Source organism: Ranitomeya variabilis, chromosome 8 (genome assembly GCF_051348905.1).
Source record: "Ranitomeya variabilis isolate aRanVar5 chromosome 8, aRanVar5.hap1, whole genome shotgun sequence".
Taxonomy (NCBI): Eukaryota; Metazoa; Chordata; class Amphibia; order Anura; family Dendrobatidae; genus Ranitomeya; species Ranitomeya variabilis.
The window spans coordinates 177,935,545-177,957,527 of NC_135239.1; the positions used below are offsets into that span (position 1 = coordinate 177,935,545).

At 43.0% G+C, this 21,983-nt stretch overlaps 1 protein-coding gene across 5 annotated transcripts in view; it reads left to right on the forward strand.

Annotated features, from left to right (window-relative positions):
- Nucleotides 1–21,392, forward strand: part of VGLL4 (vestigial like family member 4) — a 77,463-nt gene extending 56,071 nt beyond the window's left edge. For 3 of the 5 annotated variants that reach the window (XM_077276685.1, XM_077276682.1, XM_077276684.1), the window contains 4 exons: nt 6,512–6,698; nt 17,670–17,889; nt 19,865–19,988; nt 20,293–21,392. In XM_077276685.1, the coding sequence (XP_077132800.1) occupies nt 6,512–6,698; nt 17,670–17,889; nt 19,865–19,988; nt 20,293–20,561 (800 nt within the window). In that variant the 3' untranslated portion in view covers nt 20,562–21,392. Of the gene's footprint in view, nt 1–6,511; nt 6,699–15,789; nt 15,841–17,669; nt 17,890–19,864; nt 19,989–20,292 lie in introns of those variants that run through there. The other 2 variants (XM_077276687.1, XM_077276686.1) reach the window with 2 other exon arrangements.
- Nucleotides 21,393–21,983: the final 591 nt, after the last annotated feature.

The following is a 21,983-nucleotide window of genomic DNA, read 5'->3' on the forward strand; positions in this document are numbered from 1 at the left end:
TGGAATATGGTAACTCTTTAAAATGTCCCCTTTTCCTTTAGTATTGGCCACATGATGGCAAATTTCTTGATTCAGTTTGTTTTTTTACGTTGTGTATGTTTCCTGACTTCCAGTTTGTAGTTCTTCATCTCTACGTAGATGTAAAATACTTTGCATAACCCTGTGGAATTTCTGACCTGACATGAGGGTGTTACCAAGAATGTCATATCAACAGTGAACAGCAGGAAATGGATGTGAGGCAACACTTAAGGGGGATGTCTGGGCTTACAAAAAAAGGTCTGGATTTACAGATGTGCCTTTGTGTTTGGAAAAACACTAAAGGGGGCCTTGGTGCTTAAAGCAAGCTGGGTCAGACCACCTAAGGAAGATCTTCAATTTATGTTCCTAGAAAATCCCCCTTAAAAAAGGAAGTCTGTTTTACAGACTTCTTTTTCCTAATAAAACCACCCTACTCTTGGCCATGGGCAATATTGGCTACTGTAGCATGGCCCCATTCTTTTAAATGAGGAAGATTTGCAATGCCAAGAATACACATTGATTGACAAGTCTTCAATCTTTCATAATCATTGGGGGTCGGCCCAAATTTTAAAAAGAATCCAAACCACTGTTTTTTTCCCCCAGACATATTAGACATTTTTTTCATGAGGCTCCTATAAGATTTTGCCCTTTTGTTCTCCTCTGATCAACAACACTTAAAGTATATGGTACTTCCCCAGAAAACGCCTAGAAATGGATCCATACAATGATCATCCAGTAAATTGTAGATTGTGAGCCCTCGCGGGCAGGGTCCTCTCTCCTCCTGTACCAGTCGTGACTTGTATTGTTTAAGATTATTGTACTTGTTTTTATTATGTATACCCCTCCTCACATGTAAAGCGCCATGGAATAAATGGTACTATAATAATATCTGTAATCCCTGGTGTGGATGCTGGACACTTTTATAGGAGTCCTGTTAGTTTTTATTATGTATCATTTGCCGAGTTTTCTTTTTTTTTTATTACTGTCCCAGGCTGTTTTTTATGTGTAGACCTAGGACGATCTGTCTAACACTATGTAAAGTTTTTCTTATTACATAATGTTTGTTACTTATTAACCTCTCGCTCAGGAGTTACACATTCAAAGGCAAGCAATGTCACCGCTGCATTATGGGATTCCCTTATCACCCAGTGCTTGGGTGACATGTAATAAACCTAGGAAATATGGCACGGCTGTCATTCATTACCTAATCATAAACTACTTTATTGGTTGTGACTGAAGAAAGTCCTGAAGGTAAAGGTATAACAGTGTGCTTACTGGGAAAAGGTTATGTCATGGACTCTGAATGTGTTGTGGCTGATCTATCGATGATGTTCTCTACGGCCAATGTCGCGATAAGTTTAGTACATCTACTAACAAATTAAATTAAAAAAGTTTTTTTGTTTCTTCCTTTCCATGGTCGCGCCTTAGTATCCATCTCATTGTGCTATTGTGTGCATATTTGGATGAATTGTAATAGATTGAGCTTTGATGAGCACGACAGGACCTAACCCAAAGTGTCAGAATATAGTGGACAATATGTGTTTCAGTGTTCCCATCTGAAGTGGTTTTATTACCATTAGTAAACCTTGAATTAGCTAGACTAATTGTATGTTATCAACAACTAAGTATTTTTTTTCTGCTTGCGGTATAATATGCAGTTGGGTGACTAGTGAGTAGCTTTATATAGGGTTAAGGCCCCGTCACACTTAGCGACGCTAAAGCGATCCCGACAACGATACGACCTGTCAGGGATCGTTGCTGCGTCGCTATGTGGTCGCTGGTGAGATGTCAAACAGTGAGCTCTTTCCAACGACGCAGCAGCGATGCGGCGACCTGTAGCAACCTGTACAACGATGTCGTTGGTCATTGTGACCCTGTCACATGGCAGCTATTATGACGATTCAGACCTCCTGTGTGACGTTGTAGTCAACGAGGTTGTTGGTAAGGTGTCAAACACAGCGATGTGTGCTACCCAGCGGGACCTCAACGATCAAAAAAAGGTCCAGGCCATTCCGACACGACCAGCGATCTCACAGCAGGGGCCTGGTCACTGCTACGTGTCAAACATAGCGAGATCGCTACTGAGGTCGCTGTTGCGTCACAAAACTTGTAACTCAGCAGCGATCTCGCTAGCAACCTCGCTTAGTGTGACGGGGGCTTTAGAAGTGTTATACTGATATATCTTTTGGCTAGGAAAAAGTATCTGATTGGGCTGGGTCCAACTTGCAGCACCTTGAATGAAGAGGTTGTGCCTTCATTCAGGCTCTGCGCTGTACATTTGGTAATGTGTGTCCCTCATACTCCAGTTCTGTTCCAGATGCATTTTTTCAGGCTCGTTAGAGAGTCGATATTGACTTTTAGGATTGCTACTTCCAATAGGTAGCACTAGTGTTTGTCTTCTTCCTCTCTGAGGCCATGTGCACACGTTCAGGATTTTTAGCGTTTTTTTTCGCGTTTTTTCGCTATAAAAACGTGATAAAAACGCGAAAAAAACGCTAACCTATGCCTCCTATTATTTACAAGGTATTCCGCATTTTTTGTGCAAATGTTGCGATTTTTTCCGCGAAAAAATCGCATAGCGGAAAAAAAAGCAACATGTTCATTAAAAATGCGGAATTGCAGGGATTCCGCACACCTAGGAGTCCATTGATCTGCTTACTTCCCGCACGGGGCTGTGCACACCATGCGGGAAGTAAGCAGATTATATGCGGTTGGTACCCAGGGTGGAGGAGAGGAGACTCTCCTCCACGCACTGGGCACCATATAAGTGGTCAAAAAATAAGAAATAAAATAAAAAATAGCGATATACTCACCCTCGATGTCCCGCGCAGTGTTCCCGCCTCCACTGCACGCTGCCGTTCGGTTCCTGTAGCTGATGTGCGGCGAAGGACCTCGCCGATGACGTCACTGTCCTGTGATTGGTCGTGAGCGGTCATGTGACCGCTCACGTGACCGTGACGTCACGCTAGGTCCTGTGCGCACAGACCAGCTATAGGAAGACGAACGGACGCCGCTGATGAGATGTCTGGGTGAGTATAAGCATTGTTTTTATTTTTTTTATTATTTTTAAACATTCTATCTTTTACTATAGATGCTGCATAAGCTGCATCTATAGTAAAAAGTTGGTCACACTTGTCAAACAGTATGTTTGACAAGTGTGACCAACTTGTCAGTCAGTTTTCCAAGCGATGCTACAGATCGCTTGGAAAACTTTAGCATTCTGCAAGCTAATTACGCTTGCAGAATGCTAAAAAAAGCGAAAAAAACGGAAAAAAAACGCAAAAAAAAAAATGCGGATTTCTTGCAGAAAATTTCCGGTTTTCTTCAGGAAATTTCTGCAAGAAATCCTGAACGTGTGCACATACCCTGAGGAGACAATTTAAATATTTTGCAGAGGAGCTTTTCTGCATTAAAGTCTTCTCATTCCGGCATGTCAGGCTTGACATGTCGTTCTCTGTAAGGAGAAATGTTACGCCTTGAATCTCGGTCAGATGCCTCCCACCCAAGCAAACCAGATCTCACACTTTACACTGACGAGGGGCACAGTGTCTGCCAATTAAGATTTTGGTTTTGGCTTTTATCCGAAGTCATGTGACAAAGCTCATTAGAGAGTCTATATTGACTTTTAGGATTGCTACTTCCTATAGGTGGCGCTAGAGTTCTAGTCCTCTTCCTCTCTGAAGAGATAATTTGCATATTCTCCTTATTGGCATTGCACTTTTCCGAGACCATTTATTCAACTTGGGTGAATGTGTAGGACCCCACACACATCTCCAATTCATGGCTGATTGGGAAGAGTCCTGGGAGACTGGCCCCTCAAATTTATAATTGAAGGGGTTTTCCGGTCAAAAACGATAAGTCTGCAGTCACTCTGTGTAACTGCAGACTTATGAATCCCCCCAGTGCACGCACTGTGCGCTGCGGGGATTTGCTGGTTTTGGACCCTGGACCAGAGGTTATGTATGAGTTATACATACTCCTGGCCAGTGGGTGCAGCCTATCTCCATACTGTTGTATTGAGCCGATGCCGTGCCCCAACCAGTGACATGACCAACTAGAGGGTGAGGTCTCGCTCCATACAAGTGTATGGAGAGCGAGGCTGTGCCCACTGGCCAGGAGTATGTATAACTCATGCATACCGTCTGTTCCCGGGTCTGAAATTGGTGAATCCCCACAGCACACAATGCATGCACTGGGGGGATTCATAAGTCTACAGTCACACAGAGTTGACTGCAGACTTATCGGTTTTGACCGGACAACACATTTAATGGGGTATCCTAGTGGGAGGCCACAGGAAAACGCCTTCTAAATTTTTTTTTTTTCTTTATTTTCTCACGCCATGAATTCCACAGCACATTAGTCATTATCGGAACTGTCCCCATTGGGGCTCCCAATCTAGATTCCCTATCAGTATATCTTTTGGTGAGTTTCCTATGATTTCCTCCCAAACACCAAACACGGGGAGAATATACAGGCTCCTTGCAGATGTCGTCCTTGGTGGGATTTGACCTCCGCATTGGAATGCTACAGTGCTAACCACTGAGTCACCCTGCTGCCCTAAATATGGCTTTAAAAGTGGCCATACACTAAAAGAAAGCTGTTGGTCGAAAGATCGTTGGGCTGACCGCTGACTCCCTCATACACAGAAGCTCTTGGCTAGGCTGAATACCCCAGTGTTCTCTGAGTGAACCGCTGCCAGACTTATCTGTTTGCCTTATCTCCACCGAACAAAAGGATCAATAGACTGCTGAAGAAATTCCAAAGTCTGGATCCTTCTCTACCCTGACATCACTGGTGGGCACAGACCGAAAAGGCCCTCAGTTCATGAACAATATATGGGCCATTTGCAGTCCAATAACTCCTCCTAAAGCAAACTTGAGCCTAGTTTGGAGGTGGAAAATGGGCCTGCACAGGTTGGACCAATGATATGTCTGCCCCCGTCTGACATCATATGTTGGACAGCCCCCATAACACATTGGACAATCAGCTGATCTCCCAGAAATCGGCTAGTTCGGCTGACTTTTATCAAACTATGTATGTATGCCTTAACTTTCAATCCACAGTTAAAGCAGGAAGAGCAGCTCTGGAGTTCAAAGTTCTGCAATAACTGTGAATTGAAAGTTAAGCCCCCCTTCATATATACATTAGATAAATTAGTTGAACCTGTCAATTTTGGGGTGGCAAGTGGGTGAATCATCAATCATCTAATGTGTATGGGCTCATTAACTTTCATAGATAATTAGAGCTGAACTTTGTGCTCCAGAGCTGCTCTTCTTTCTTTAACAAGTGATATGTTGTGCAATATAAAGGCGTCCATTGACATAAGATAAACACTTGAGAACACATTGCTTTAATTAGTGAAGCTTTTGCCTTACACCTTATGTATAGATTACAAGCCTTATCCACCTCATTGCACAATTATTTGACTAATTGAGTAGAGGCAGAATTGTCATTTATTGACCATTTCTATTTAAAATACTACACGGCACGGATGCTGCTTATACTTGAGTCAAGAATTAGAAATCCATTTATTTCGTGCTCGTTAGATAAGATTCGTACAGTTTACTATGGTCTGACACTTGTCAATACACACACACAAAAGAGAAAATCAATATATCCCTGGAGAAGCATGCAGTTAAATGAGGAAAGCGTTATCGAGCACCTAGCGTACAAGGTTTGATTATTCGCCATCCCGACCGCTGTGAGATGGAAAGTTCCAGTCTGTTATCTGTGCCAGATCTCCGAGTATTCTGGGTCACTTCACATCTTCTGGTTAAATAATTCCCTGTGCCGTCTGGCGTCCCGCAGATTCTGATGGTAACTCTAGTGTGAGGTTTCATACACTCGGCAGAATAAGAAAACTTCTACTATTAAAGGGGACGTTTCGTTGAAGACATGAACATGTATGACCAGTTCACAAAAACTGGATTTTATATTCCTCTAGACCGGAGATTCCTTGTATCAAACTTTTGATCGGGAAACAGAAGAGAGGCATTGGTTTTTATGGATATGTTCATAACGGTATTAATAATAATATAAACCTTTTTATATTTGATGGAGAGTAACTTGATGATCGTTGGGGAACTTACCTCTGGGACGCTACATGGTCCCAAGAACTGAGTTCTAGTAACTGGGCTCTCAGATCCCTATCTTGAATGAAGAGAAGGTGAGCGTGCTCAACTTCCGCTCCGTTGATGGTCTGCAGGACTGTTGGAGGAAGAAGTATTCCACTATTTCCGGACGTTCCGTAGACAATAACTATAGCATAGGTCGAGCATGCTCACCTCCACTTCACTCAAGATGGGGCTTTTACTGAGCCTAGGTTCCAGACTTCCTGTTCTTGGGATCTCTATTCCAATCTTGCTATTTTTGGAACAGCCCTTTAAAGTGTTAATGATGTATAAAATACAAGAAAACTCACTTTCTGGTTTGACAGCTGTGTCTGTAGACAACCACACACTAATCTAATATACTCATTTGTCACCTCTTTCAGGAGAAGCAGCGTTACGGAGTGATCCCAGGATGCAGCCTCTTCCGATGCCTTCACTCACCAATCATCGGACGGGCCCTCCGCCTATCAGCCCCAAAAGGAGGAAGTGCAGCATGGACCAAGGAGATGATGAACTAGACTGTGAAAATGACCATGTCTTGAAAATGAGCCGGATGTTTTCCCCTCACTTGTAAGTACCTCTTTAATATTAATTTTGAGCTTTCTAAACATCTTGATGACACAAAAAATCTAACTCCTTGCTTATTGGCGCTCAGTTTATAGTTCATGAATCTTGTAAGGGTTCCAATTCCTTGGAGGCTTCGTTGACCTGTAGAAATGTAGAATTTGGTCAAAATACACTCTTCCGTGCCAAGATATTTTTGTCATCTTAGAAATGGCTGTGTGTATGTATTTTGTGGCCCTCATACAGGGACTATATAAAAATATTCCATTGTTGTGCTCTTTGTATGTAGAGACCTGTAGGAATTAGGATAGAGTCTTCAGAATGGGATCCTCAACAGTCCCGAATTGTATATTATACATAGATTATTTATATAAAAAAAATCTATTATGGCAAATCTGGATGGTTGTGGATCTGTGATGGTGGCCTTTTCATGGCCACCCAGGTCGTGAAAGTTTGACGACAATTGGTATGCTTGGCAATAACTTAAACATGGGCAGAAACAAGACCCTTACACTCCTCCTCTTATGGATTAGACCTGTGTCTGGTATCGGTTACCCAGTAAAAGTATCCTGCACCAAATGTCACCCTGGTCCTTTTTGAGGCCCACCGGCTTCACCTCCCTCCCACCCTTCCATACGGTGGCACAGCTGCTCAGCTGACACAAGGAGCCCCTGCAGTTGTCGTCAGTATTTTTTTTTCAGCATACGTCTTCACAGGAAGGCCGCTGTGGATGAATAAAGCCACCCAACAAATGTTCGGGGCAGGAAAGATTTCACGATGCCCCTTGAATGTTTCTTTCTCTTGCTGGCATGAGGCTGGATGTCAAGATGCTGCTCATTCCTTTGTGAAGGAAGCGATCAGAGGTCATTTGATAACTGAGAACTGTGCTTGGCTGTTGGAGTTCCAAGCGTAGAGCCACATTCCGGGCATTCCTCGGCTTCTGGCCTGCTCCCATCCATCATAGGACAGGCAGTGTTGTATTTATCCTCAAATAAATCATGGCAGTGTTAGTCACAGACTGGGCCGGCAGTCTGCAGCCCAGGAATGCGTTACAAATTGGCTAGCCAGAGCCCAAGGTAGCGAAACAATAAGGGCTCAGAACCAAGAGAATCAGCCGTCCGTCTTTATATTTTTTGCTTTTACGCAAGTGTTGACATTCCTCCACCATGTGTCTCCTTCCAAGGAAACAAGAAATGGCATACAAGAGGGTTAACGGAGTAGTAACTCTTTACTACCCCTTTGTTATTCAGTCCCTTTTTTTGCCCCCATTACCAATTTGCTATGATGTATTAATTCATCCATCGAGATTCTTGTGATACTGTGATCCGAACACTTGATTTCCTTATTTATGTAGGGTTTGTTTTTGGAAACGGCCTCTTAAGTTGTGACTACTGTAGTATCCCACCCCCTTGTCACCTTCTTGGACAGTTGGGTATGCCCATTTTTCCTGCAGACTTTTTTATTATTATTTATTTTTAGAGGAGCATTGATTCCATGGGTTGTAGATGAGGAGGGGTCACATACAGATACATTACAGAGAACAGCCTAACAATGACAGACTGGTACAGAGGGTAGCGGACCCTGCCCTTGAGGGCCTATAGTCTACAGGATGGTGGGGAAGGAGACAGGCAGTTGGGGTGGAGGGGATGCATGTCCATTTTTACAACTGTCACATTCTGTCACTCCGTTGGCCAATACTATAGTACTTAGCCTACCCTCCAAAAAAAGTGAAAAACCATTTAAGCATGGGTACTGACTGTGCCCTAGAGATGTGTAGGTCTTAGAATAATTCTGTGTTCACTTCTGAGTAGGATGCGAGCTGACATTTCTTCCCAACGACTGCAGCGAATAAATCCTGCTGTAATAAAACACTTCTAAGATTCTGCATTTAGCAACAAGGAATGGAGCGGTGCCTTTGCTGCCCCTTACCCTTGACTCAACACAACCCTATTTTTGTATGTGCTGGTCTTTATTTTTAACCCCTAATCTGTCTTTTTTCTTTTTTTGTTCCTTGGTCTAAAAATATTTAATTTGATATGTGACATGGACAATAATTGTGGTGTCTGAATGAATGAATTAAGCAAAGAGAAATGGGTCCATAGCCAACATGACGACTTCATATTTTGTTTTTCGTCAATTTGAAGAATGATGATGAAAGTTTATGACTGGGCCTAGTCTAGAATTGTACAGGATTTTAACCCAGAACCCAAATATCCTGGTTGTTTTGGAACTTTCACCATTGGCTCATTTGTAGATTGAAAGAAGCACAACACGTGTGTATAATATATATATTAATGTATGCCATTTATCTGACATACATGTATATGTGTATGATATGTGTGTGTAATATATATTAGTGTGTAATTTTGTAGCACAGCAAAATATAAAATGTGTATACATTTTTGCATCTGTATAATACATATCTAATGTGTGTGTATGTATATATTATGTGTGCATATGTGTGTGTGTATATACGTGTGTGTGTATATGTGTGTATATATATATATATATATATATATTTTATCACTTGGGGTCTGCAGCACTTCCATTTCTTTTCGGCATGGATTTCCATGGTCTGTCCCACTCTTGTCCCTTCGTTTAGTTTGTTGTATAGTTCATTTCTGATTTTTTTTTTGTTTTGTTAACTTTTTAACATAGTTTTGTAGACACAAGAGTAACGCTAATGGGGCACTGTGGCTTTAAATAGAGGTCCAGGCCTGACCTACGGTTGTGTGGTTTTCTTGTTTGTCAGACTGGAGCCATTTTCTCATTTTCACAGTTCAACTGAAAACAAAGAGCCCCTTATCCTCTCCAAACGCTCTGCTCTTAGGGCTGACATCAGCCTTTTCCCAGCAGGCAGTGTTTTAAAATTAAGAGTCCCCTCGCAGATCAGGGAACGGGTCACGCACCCTTTTCTATTGGCAGTTCATTGCTTGCCATTTCTGCCAAAAACAACCGTGGCAACAAAAGCCCATCTCGTCCTCTACTATGCCGCAATACTGTGTACGTGACTTGTGCCTCCAGGGTGGTTGCACTGTCCACCCCTGCAGATGTCTGCCATACAATATAACCACTTCTTCGGGCTTCAATATCCCCATTTTCCCTGTCTGGAATGTTTCTGTTACAAGCACAGTTAGCACAGCTGTGTCTAAAGTCGCAGGTGGACGCCGCTAGACATCCAGCGGTTTTATCCCTTTTGGATTCTATAAAAGAACAAAAAGATTTCCTTGGCTGGAAATTCTGGTTTTCATCCAATGCTGTATTTAAATGTCGGATGATTTTGTGAAACATGTCACCTGATGTCTTGGCGCACAGGAGAAGAAGACACTGAACGCTGCTCCTGCCTCTCTGAATGGATTACAAGTACAAGTCCGAGATTGGAATCAATGGTTTAGTAGGAGCAAAACTAGATTTCCAAAAACTAACGAGGTTTCATTAAAAAAAAAAAAGAAAAAAAAGTAAGTTAATATTTCGACGCTCATTTTAAAGAATGTTAACGGAGTGGAATTATTTTTATTATTCAGGAGCACACCGCTTCCCTGCTTGCTGGGACGCAGTGGGCTCCTGATTGACAGTTTGGACTGTGAACTGTGCTCTCTGATGCTGCTAGAAGAAGAAGCTTTAACTCTACAGCATCGAAGAACCACGTGGGCACTGACACTGGGTGGACCCACCTGTGTGATCAGCTCTAAAAGATTATTAAGGATATATACTTTTTTTTTTTTCTTTTTCCCCTCTATGGACCTACAAACTAAAATGAAGGTAGTTGATAACTGCCTGTTGTGCCTGGATCTGATCTCTTCCGGCACACAGCAGTCACAGACCGCTCCTGCCTGCAATTCAGCAGCTTTGCTTTCTGAGCCTCTACTTTGTTGAATGGGGCGTGACTGCCAACGTCATGCTGATTGACAGCCGGCTCCACATTACCTAACTGCAGGGAGCTGGCTGTCAATCAGCATGACGTCTGCAGAGCAGCCCAGAAGAATAACAGCTGCTCTGTTGATGTGCAGCATGTGAATCGCCGACAGGAGAGGTCACTGACTGCTGTGAGCCGGCACTGGGTGGAACAGGCGGTAGCTGCCTCTATTATCAGCTATCTACTTGTTAGTTTTTAGGCCAAAAGTACGAAAAATATATAGACTAGTCCTGGACAACCCCTTTACTAGGAACTCGTACAAACGGTATAGAAAGGATCCTGTAAGCGCTGTGCTCCTTGCTTAGAAGACCAGCTGTTGATATTACCTAGGTTACCGGCCACCTCTGCAGTAGGAGCAGTACACAAATTAAAAATCCCGCCTTTTTTCACAAGCAAGTGAATTGCAAAGCAGCTGTTTTTAGAGGCAATTTAAACCATTTATGATGTTGTGAAATGTCTTTTAAGAGTTACATAGCCAGACATCACAATATATATATATATATCTCTCTCATGACTGTGTAAATAATGGAAAATAGGTAGTAAGGAAAAGGCTCCAGGAAGGCAGCAAGAATTACAGACACTACTATGGCTCTGCCATGTATTATGATCGATTAGACTTCTGTATCAAAACTCCCTTGGGCCAGATTCCGATGGCCATGTCACAGGTCTGTATATGGACAGCAGTGCCTGGACTGACTGCCGATCTCGTGACCCCTAACTTACAAGCTCCCATGTAGCTGTGAGTACTGGCCAGGAGGGCCACCATCCGTCCACATTGGTGTCCGTATATACCCCAAAATATGGCTGTCTCGTGTAAAGATGAGTCAGCCATTTTGCTTTCAGCAACCAGTGATTGGCATTTTCTAAAATGTATTGTGAAGCAGAAATGTAATTTCTGATTGGTTGCTAATGGCAACAATGCCCCTTCTCCCTCAATACTCATTTTATATACAGGATCCCTTAGGCCTTGTGTATGGCTTTGGGGCATGCCAGTTAACATTGGCAGTGTTGTGCGCCATCTGCCCTGGCAAGACCTGGTTGATGGTGAATAAAGCTCTGTTTGTTGAACAATGGCCGCTTGCTCCTGGAGTTGCCATTATACTGACAGAAAAGTGGCAGAACAGTTTATAAAAACAAAAACAAAAAAAACACAAATTCCCCCTTATAACGAAGTTAATCCCAGATGAGGTATCAAGACCATATTGTATTATTAAGTGATTTTTTTTTTTTGCCCATCGTTATCCTGGAGTTAAACTTTTGCTTTGGGCTCATATTTTCATAAAAATCACACAGGCCCTGTTGTCCATGGCAACCAATCAGAGCTCAGCTTCTATTTATTAATCTGCTGTGGAAAAATTCAAGCTGCCCTGTGATTGGTTGTAATAGGTAACATTGGCAATTTTTTTTCGGTTCGGTTTCATAAATGAGGTCTGTGTGCCATATTGTGCCACTTTCACACCTCGGCCTTAAATATTGTCAACATTTGGGTCCCCATTCAGTGCTTGTAGGGCCCATTGTGGGTCCAATCCTTGACACTGGAATCTGTATTTATACTGCTACTATATGCCTGCATACCTGTGTTAAAAGGTGTTCTAAAAGAACTACTGTTGGCACGTAACATTAGGTCGGCACAGTATGACGTATTATGGGCTACTTGCTGAGTGTTATAATTACGTGATTCTATGAATTTCCTATTGAATTTGTTCTCTGGGTGTTCTGGTTACTCCGTACACCCTGCCCAGCACTTGCATAGACCGCTGCAGGCCTAACCCTAAGGCTACTTGCACACATCAGGTTTTTGACGTCAGGCAAAATCCGGCTAAATTTCAAAAAACCGGATCCGGCGAATGTTGCCGCCGGATCCAGTTTTTTTCCTATAGAGTTGCATTATTGCCGGATTGCACCAGATGACATTGCGTTTTGTCCGGTTTTCGCTGGATCTGGCAAATCTGCCGTTTCCGGTTTCTGGAAAAAACGTCCATAGCAATGTTTTTTTGGCTCCGGGGAAAAAGCCAGAAGCGCCTTATCCAGCGCTTCCAGCTGTTTGCTAGAATGGAAGCCTATGGGAGCCGGAAGGTGCCGGATCCGGAGAATGACGGATTCCGGCGCCGGATTCCATTTTTTTTTAAACTGAGCATGCTCCAAATTTTTTTTTATCCAATGATCTAGATATGCTAGCCGGATCCGTCGAAAAACCGGATCAGTCGCATCAGTTTTTCACAATCTGCGCCGGATCCGGTTTTTCCAACATTCGTCGGATTGTGCCTGATGCAAAAAACCTGATGTGTGAAAGTAGCCTAAGGCTATGTGCACACGTCAGGATTTGTTGCTGATTTTTCCGGATGGTTCCCAATGCAATAATATAGTGGGAAATCTGCAAAAAATCAGCAAAATTAATGAACATGCTGCTTTTTTTTTTACCGCGATGCGTTTTTTTCGCAGAAAAAAACGCAACATATGCACAAAAATTGCGGAATTCATTATAACTGATGGGATGCATAATATGTATGTGTTTTTTATGCTTTTTTATCGCGAAAAAACACAAAAAAATGCGAAAAATCCGGAACGTGTGCACACAGTTTAAAAGATCTTTAAAAAGACCTTAAAAATCTTAGATTGAAGCACTATACGTTGTAATAATTGTAAAGGAAATCGAGAGGCAAAAATAAATAAATAAATCCGAGGTTGGGCTTTATTCAGATGTCCATTTATGTATCTGGCCATGAGTGTTTTTCATGAATAGGATACATACCCCTAAGGTTATGTTCACACTTTGCGTTTTTTTTTTCTGCAGGCAAAACCTGCTCTCGCAGCTGCTACAAAAATCCGTTTTTTCTCCATTTTTTTTTGCTGCGTTTTTGTTGTCTTATGCATGCTGATAAAGGTTAGTGTCCCCGAAAACCACGATCCCACTTCGTTAGGGTTTTTGCATAAAAAACGCAGCAAAACCTGACACCTGTGTTTTTTGCTGCGTTTTTACACTTACTCTTTGCTTTCTAGGGGTGAAAAAAATGCTGAAAAAGCACTGAAAAAAGTGATATGCTTAAGTTTAAAAAACACACAGCAGTTTTCCAAATCGGTCAGGAAAAAAAGTGAGTGCATGAGATTTCTGAAAATCTCATAGCCTTTGCTAGTACTGTAAAAAGCAGCTTAAAATGTGCATAAAAAAGCAGCAAAAAAAAACACAACGTGTGAATATAGCCTTATAGTCTATGGGGCTGTTCACACGTCCATCGCCCATTCAAATCTGAGTCAGTGGGGAAAAAAAAGCCTGACGGCATTTGGTTGCCAGTCTTGTGTCATCCGAATCATGTCCGTTTATTACTGTTAAATGTTTTAATTTTATTTTTTTTTTCTGTCCTCTACCTTCATATGAGAGAACCGGATGCCACACTAATGGTAAAATTAAAAAAAAAACAAAAAGGAAAAAAAAAACAACAAAATGGATGAAAATAATTTCTGGCACATTATGATAAAAAATAAAAAACGGACTGTATTTCAATAAACACATCTGAATTGGACCATAGCAAAAAAATTTGAAGGCATTTTTTTTATATACCGTACTTCATAAATTGTCTCGAGCATGGTAACACATCGTTGTAATTCATCCGTTGAGTACATTTGTGTGTTGTAGTTGAGCCCAGTAACCTTCATCACGTTGTCAATGTTTCAGGCAGAATCGCTGGTAACGGCCTAACACTTGCCCACTCATAATGTCTTGGATGTGCAGAGTACTCGGAGCTAACCATGAGAAACCGGATTAAGAAATAGAGGGGGGGGAAAAGGTCCCTGGAAGAGGAGGAGGAACCTACGCTCAGACTGTAATGAAGGAGCCCCATAAATTGAAGTTTTCATTTTGCACATTTCCCAGATGTTTCCTGAGGTTCGTCAGATGTAACATTTACTAGAAAGTTGGACTCCTGGGAAGAGGGCTGTTGTGGAGATTGTTGCTACAGACATTCATTCTTGGGAAAGTTTTGGAACCACTTCTGCTCGCTCCCGTCTCGGGTTTTAATCAATTCAGCTTGCACGCACTAAACGGAGGGAAAAGAAACCCCGGCTGTAGCAGAGAAATGTATACTATGACCCACTTTCCAAATCTGTTAGCCAAAGTAAATCGTAGCCTGAACACCCATATAGTTGGAGGCTCCCCCTTAAAATGACGCATCGAGGGGTGTAACCGTAGATGGTCATTTTTCCCTATAGGAGAAATCCTGTTCTATAAATGTTGCATGGTCAGGTTTGGCATTGTGGCCCAGGAATGTTTTGGTGATACTTCTGATGACCTGTTTTTGAAGTCCTAATTTTGCTGGCAGGGTCACCTTTTACTGGCACTTAACAAATCCCAGTTATTGTGCTTTAAAGTGTAAGCTACTAGATGGTGGTAAGAAAAAATGATAGTTCAGCCAACAGCTATCCTCTCCTACACACAGGAATACTTGGTCTGGCGCTCCTATCTTTGGTGGGAGAGCTGCTGTGAGACACCTTTGGCGGCTTATCTCTAATGAGAACAGAGGGATCAGCCGCTAAAATTGGCTAGCCTGATCGTTCTCTTCCCCAACGACATCTGTCGGGGGTAACTTGGGAAGCCACTATAAACTTGGATCTGTTGGCTGATTGCTCCAATTGTGGTGGCTTCCACTGACTCTTTACTGTGTGTATGGTGCTCAACCCATTTCAAGCACCATTTAAATGTGACAATAATGCAATATTAACATATCTTCATCGGAACTGCTGGACTTTAAATAGACAAAAGCCACACACCGTTTCCTATGCCCCATTCTCTGGAGCGGTGGAAGTTCTAGTAGTCGTTGCCTATTCTATTCATGAACAGGAGATTAACGGGTTATTCCCAATTTAACAAGTCCTTAGCTGAGATCTCTGCTTGCAGTCTGTGAACAGAGGCGGTTATATTCAGTACTGATCCGTTGCTGATCATGTCCTGCAGATGCACTGTAAGAAGCCATGCAGCTGTGCGAGCAGCTCCTTTTTCAGGATAGGTCTTTAACATCAGCGTTTACTCTCATACCTGCACGAAACCTAAAAACCCGGTGAAATCTCAGCTGCTCCCCCGTCCTGTTAAGAGGCATCGGAGAGGACTTTTACTTTGACATGGTGCTTACCAGCCCGTTTTGTGCAGAGCGGAGCGCTTGCCAAGTTTGTGAGGCCCAAGGCTCTCTGGTGGGAGGACGCTGGGTTGTCTCCATGCTCTTTGGCAATGATTAAAGTGAGGTTAGTATTATAAAAAAAAGCCTTTCATTTCATTCCCTTATCCTATATTCTTCTCGGTTTCATCCCAGATGGTAATTTCATATTCTCATCTGTAGTTCATTTAAACTGTGAGCGAGCAAACCGGGATTAGTGTCCTGTTATATGGGAGAAGGGTACACCGCGGCAGGGCTGGGGTCAGATTAAAGGGGGCCTGTCACCACGAGTATGCAGTCCGGTCTGCAGGCACAATGTTATAGAGGGGGAGCTGAGCAGATTGATGTAGAAATGATGAAAACACAATCTTATCTCACAAAGCTACATAGTAATCTACTCTGCGCCCCTTATTCTATGACATGCTGTCTGTAGATTGGACGGCGTTCTCATGGTGACAGGTTCCCTTTAACTTTTTAGAGGTGCAGATAGATTATTGGTAACAATAAAATATATGTTATTATAATTACTAGTCATTAATTTTTCTAAAGCTAGTGATACAAACCTATCATTTTCTCCACACTACACATGGAGGGCCGATAGTGACCAACAGACACCACAATAGATATGGAGGGCAGGTAGAGAGTGACAGACCCTGCACTACACATGGAGGGCAGGTAGAGAGTGACAGACCCTGCACTACACATGGAGGGCAGGTAGAGAGTGACAGACCCTGCACTACACATGGAGGGCAGGTAGAGAGTGACAGACCCTGCACTACACATGGAGGGAAGGTAGAGAGTGACAGACCCTGCACTACACATGGAGGGCAGGTAGAGAGTGACAGACCCTGCACTACACATGGAGGGCAGGTAGAGAGTGACAGACCCTGCACTACACATGGAGGGAAGGTAGAGAGTGACAGACCCTGCACTACACATGGAGGGCAGGTAGAGAGTGACAGACCCTGCACTATACATGTAGGGCAGATAGAGACTGACAGACCCCCACATTACACATGGAGGGATGGTAGAGAGAACGTCCCTTCATATATAGGGTGGGGTCATGGCGACAGATCCTGCAGTGCATATGGAGGGCAGTGAGAAGGTTCCAGACCTCGGACTATACACAGAGGACAAGTAGAGCGTGAGAGACCCTGCACTGCACATGGAGGGGCAGGGATTGAGCGACAAGACCCGCACTACACGAGGAGCTCAGGTGAAGGCCCCGTACATTGACACCAGTTTGTGCAGGGCTGTATCTTTCTGCCCACAAACCTTGTCTGCAGGTGAGATGGCACCATAGACAGAGGACTCCAGTGATGTTTCTCTCCTATGATGGTGTGTGTGTAGATGGCCATTTGGTTTGCCTTGACTTCAAGTGAGGCATTCTAAGAATTGTAGTTCGACTGAACAGGACAGGCTGTCTGTAGTATCCGGACCATAGGACAGACCAGATTAGTGGCGGATTCTCCTCACCTTGTCCTACTCTCTTCCAATAGTCACATGACTTCTATCAGAATGTGATCACTATTTTGGCTGCAAATGATGGATGTGTATGGATACGATGGATGAAGTGAGAGTTTAAAGCATGTAGGGTAAATATATAGTTTGGTCTGAATAAAGTCAAGGGTCGTTTATATAAGCCAAACACAGGTCAGGTAGGCCTCAGAGCTGTCACCACACATGAGGAAATACACCGCTTCTTATGCTAGTGTGAAGGAGGTCTTTAGGACATAGGTCACCAAATGTTGTTTCGGTGGGGGGGGTTGGACCTCCAAATGGTGGTACTTAGTATTGCTCCTCATCAGCCACTGGTCTTAAGTAAACAGTAAAGGAGGCCATCTGTTGCCGGTATGGTCATCTATTTGATGATGAATGACAAGGCAACCTAACGTCATGCATTTCTTTTCTCTGCAGAACCAAGGGGCTTAATGGAGATTACAGAAAGGATCCACGGGACCGAAGTCGCAGCCCAATAGAACGAGCAGCGGCTCCAACAATGGGTTTACATGCAAGTCATATGTATTCCTCTATTCCCCCTGTCAGTATGGATCAGCCACTGGCACTTACCAAAAACAGCGATCTGTCCAGAAGTTTGGGTATGACGCCAAGCATGAGCCCTGTGGAACGACAACAGGTAATAATTGTTTTCTGTGATTTTCAGGTTGTTTAGATTTTTGGTTTATGTAACATACGCAGGTTCAGTTTTATGGTTCAACTTTAGTAAGAGCACATGTAGGGCCGGGACCTGACCACGAGAGTCATCTTTTTTAATTATTATTTATTTATATAGCACCATTGATTCCATGGTGCTGTACATGAGAAGGGGTTACATACAAATTACAGATATCACTTACAGTAGACAAACTAACAATGACAGACTGATACAGAGGGGCGAGGACCCTGCCCTTGCGGGCTTACATTCTACAGGATGGTAGGGAAGGAGACAGTAGGTTGAGGGTTGCAGGAGCTCCGGTGTTGGTGAGGCGGTAGCTTCGGTAGTGGTGAGGAGGCAGCAGGGTCAGTGCAGGCTGTAGGCTTTCCTGAAGAGGTGGGTTTTCAGGTTCCGTCTGAAGGATCCGAATGTGGTTGATAGTCGGATGTGTTGGGGCAAAGAATTCCAGAGGATGGGGGATATTCGGGAGAAGTCTTGGAGGTGGTTGGGTGAGGAGCGAATAAGTGTGGAGGAGAGAAGGAGGTCTTGGGAGGACCGGAGATTACGTGAGGGAAGATATTAGGAGATTAGTTCAGAGATGTATGGAGGAGTCTTCTATCATTTAGTGTCATCTGGTACGGTTAGGAGTATCCTCCTGGCCAGTAGCCATGCCGTATAGCTGAACATCCCCACTGAGGCCCTCTCTGTTATCGAGTTAGATGCCAGGTAATTACAATGCCCCACTGCTTTCTGTGGAAGCAAACTAGAGTCCAAATGCTAAAATACATGTCTTAAAGGGAACCTGTGAGTGAATTCATGCTGCCCAAACCTTAGGCACCATGAATCACAATGGTATAATATTCTCTGAAACGCTCTGGCTTTTCACAGAAAACATACTTTGAAAGATGATGAGATGAGACTAATCCGGTTCTGCCCCTTGCCGACTCTTCCCGGCACTTCTACAAGTTATTGACCATGATTGATATGAGGACGAGATCTGTCAATCACACCTAGTCGTGCTGGGAAGAGTCAGGCCGACGCCATATTCGTCTCATCTCTGGCTATGGTTCCCAGCCTGATCTTCAAGGATCACCTGACCGGTTGTGGAAGAAGAAACCTTGTTAAGAGGTTTTCGATAAAGTAACATCTTGTTGTATCTCTGAAAGTTTAGATGACCACTGTGGCTTGTGATTGAGTGCAGCGGTCAGATTACTTAAAACCGCACATCATCAGAAAGCATCCAATGACACACTGCTTAAATCCCCTGACTGCTGCAGCCAATCATAGGATGCAGAACACAGAGCTGCTATGTCGCCCCTATTTCTCTCCTTGGAAGATACGGCCTGCCCTTGCATGACTCTGTGGTGGCATTGTCGAGGAGTTTGACACTTTGGATTACTCAGAAAATTATAGCTGATCTCGGCAGTGGAGGCCATGCAAACTACAAAGGATTATGTCTTAAGGGGTTGGTTCACTTTTTACTGTACTCCAGTTTACCTAAGGTTACACAAACTGGATGAATTCCCCCTTGTTTAACCTCGTAATACAATTCCAGGCACATTTTCCATTACTGAATCTTTGCTTAGAGCGTGCACCTGATGTTTTTTTCCTTTCTTTTCTCGTATAAGGACTCTGTGTTTTTAGGGATTATGGCTCTATATTTAGCTTGTACTATTAAGCACAGAAAATACTGTTTTCTGATTAAATCACAATTCTATTAAAGAAATTTGGGATTACAGTTGGCGCTGGCAGCTCATCAGGGCACGTGTTCTGCGGATCGCAGCCATAGTACAGTCTTGGGTTCAATCTGCTTCTAATTCTCCATGTCTTGTAAAGCAACAGAAGATACTCAAAGTATAAGAAATAATTTCTAAGCTCAGTATCCGGATGATGGTGATGTCATTTATCCATTTATCTGTAAATTACAGGGTTAATATTTCTCTTCTCTCCATCATAGAACCGACCATCAGTGATCACATGCGCTCCACCGAGCAACCGGAACTGCAACCTTTCTCACTACCCTGTTTCCCACAGTGGTTGCGTTTCAGCCGTGCCGGCAAATTTTAGGCGGCCATCAAACAGTAAGTTAAAATCCAGTGTATGTTATAGAATTGTCCTGCTTTGGCCATTTACTGTATTTATGATTCATCTTCAGTACTTTTTCCTGGCTCATCTATTGCCTCTGACTGCAGAAGCGTATAAGTATTTTGTTTGCTAGAACCCTTAAAATCTTATTTCAGTGCTTAACTTGGAATATTCTTAATTTCACAAGATTTATCTGGAACCCTTTTTATAGCACCTTATTCTTTAGATATTTCTGTGCCATCAATCTTGAGACTTTACTAACATGGAAACCCATTGTGCCATTTCTCCTTGTCCATTCAGCTTCAACAGCTTGTGACCCTGTGGTAGAAGAACATTTTCGTCGGAGCCTCGGCAAGAATTACAAGGAACCCGAGCCAGTAGCAAACTCTGTGTCCATCACTGGCTCGGTGGATGATCACTTTGCCAAGGCACTTGGGGAAACCTGGCTCCAGATCAAAGCTGCCAAGGATGGAGTGTCCAGCAGCCCCGAATCTGCGTCTCGAAGAGGCCAATCTTCTCCTTCCTCTCACATGGTCAACCATAATCACTCCCCATCCGTACTATCGTAGAGTGAATCTCTATGAGATCAGGAGCAGCTGCTTTCACTGGGCTTTGAAAAAAAAATGCTAAAGATTAGTGTCAGGGGAAGGGGAGTTATTGTTTCTTTTGAGTACTCGCTTGGCATAAAGTGGATGCCTGTAAAAATCTTCTAGCAGGAACTATTGTCTTTTTTTGCATTGTAATGTAGCAACCTAATTTCCTGCCTCTGTTACCAAAGAACCTCTAATGCAAGCCTGCTACCCACTGACTGACCCACCACCGAACCCACTCGTTGTTGCGTCACACCAATTGGTTGATCCAAATGCTTTTTTTTTGCTTACCAGCTTCTAGACCTAGTGCTTTGTGCATTTTTACTCCATGTTTCATTTTTCTCTCGAGTTGTATCTTTATGTATATACTTGAAAAGAACTGTCATGTCTGATTTGCACTATTACGAGAGGATCAAGACTTCTTGTGACTGATATTCAGATGGCAAACTGCTCAGATATGTCACTTGTAGATGCAGATATTTTGTCGGGCAAGCCAATTGCTTACAATGGTGTCATTTCCTTTACCAGTACTTTGCCGTTCCATCATTGGTCTCTTCGCTCAGCACCAGTGATGACGTGGACTTGAAATGGCTGCAGCCAATGACCAGCCAACGCTGAGGTTGCTGCTGAAGGTTGAGATTGACAGCAGTGGCCACATGCTTTGAAGTCTGGAAAAATTAGCGGTCCATTGGTATGAGTAGTAGAGCGTCTTTTGTCATTTTTATAACATCAGAAGACCTTTTTATACATGGGCTTTCGCCTCACCACCAAGGTCCACACTGTGCACTCTTTGAATTTGGCAAAAACAGGGGGAAAAAAAGACCTGGACCTGTGCACAATTATTAAACAAGTGAGTATTTTGCCCATATTATAATTTTTATGCAGATTTTCAAACTCCAAGCTTCTTTAGATGATGTGAATTTGTGTAATGAGAGGGGTAGAATTATTTAGCAGCTTGTTTTCCTCAGGCAAAATGGGGCAAAAAAAAAGATTTAACAGATTCAAGTAGTCAAAAATTATTACAAGTCTTACAGAGGATGAAGCAGTTTTCAAATTGCTAAGTTAATGGTGCACGATCACAGAACCATCCGTGTTGACAAAAAAACGCAAGTTAACCGCCAAAGATTTCAGAAGAATCAAATATGAAGTCATTATCCTCCAGTGCTGTCATATTATAGAACCACACCCTACCTGAAGCCTCAAGGCCCAGAACTACAAGGTGTTCAGTGCTCAGAGATATGGCCAAGGTGAAGAAGGCTGAAACGCGACCACCACTGAGCAAGACAATTCATCAAGACTGGGCCAAGAACTGGCTGGTCAAGCAGTAGAGACTTTGATGCATTTTCTTGAAAGATGTAGACTTGTTGTTCTTCCTGTACCACTGCTTGAAGTGTCTTTTGA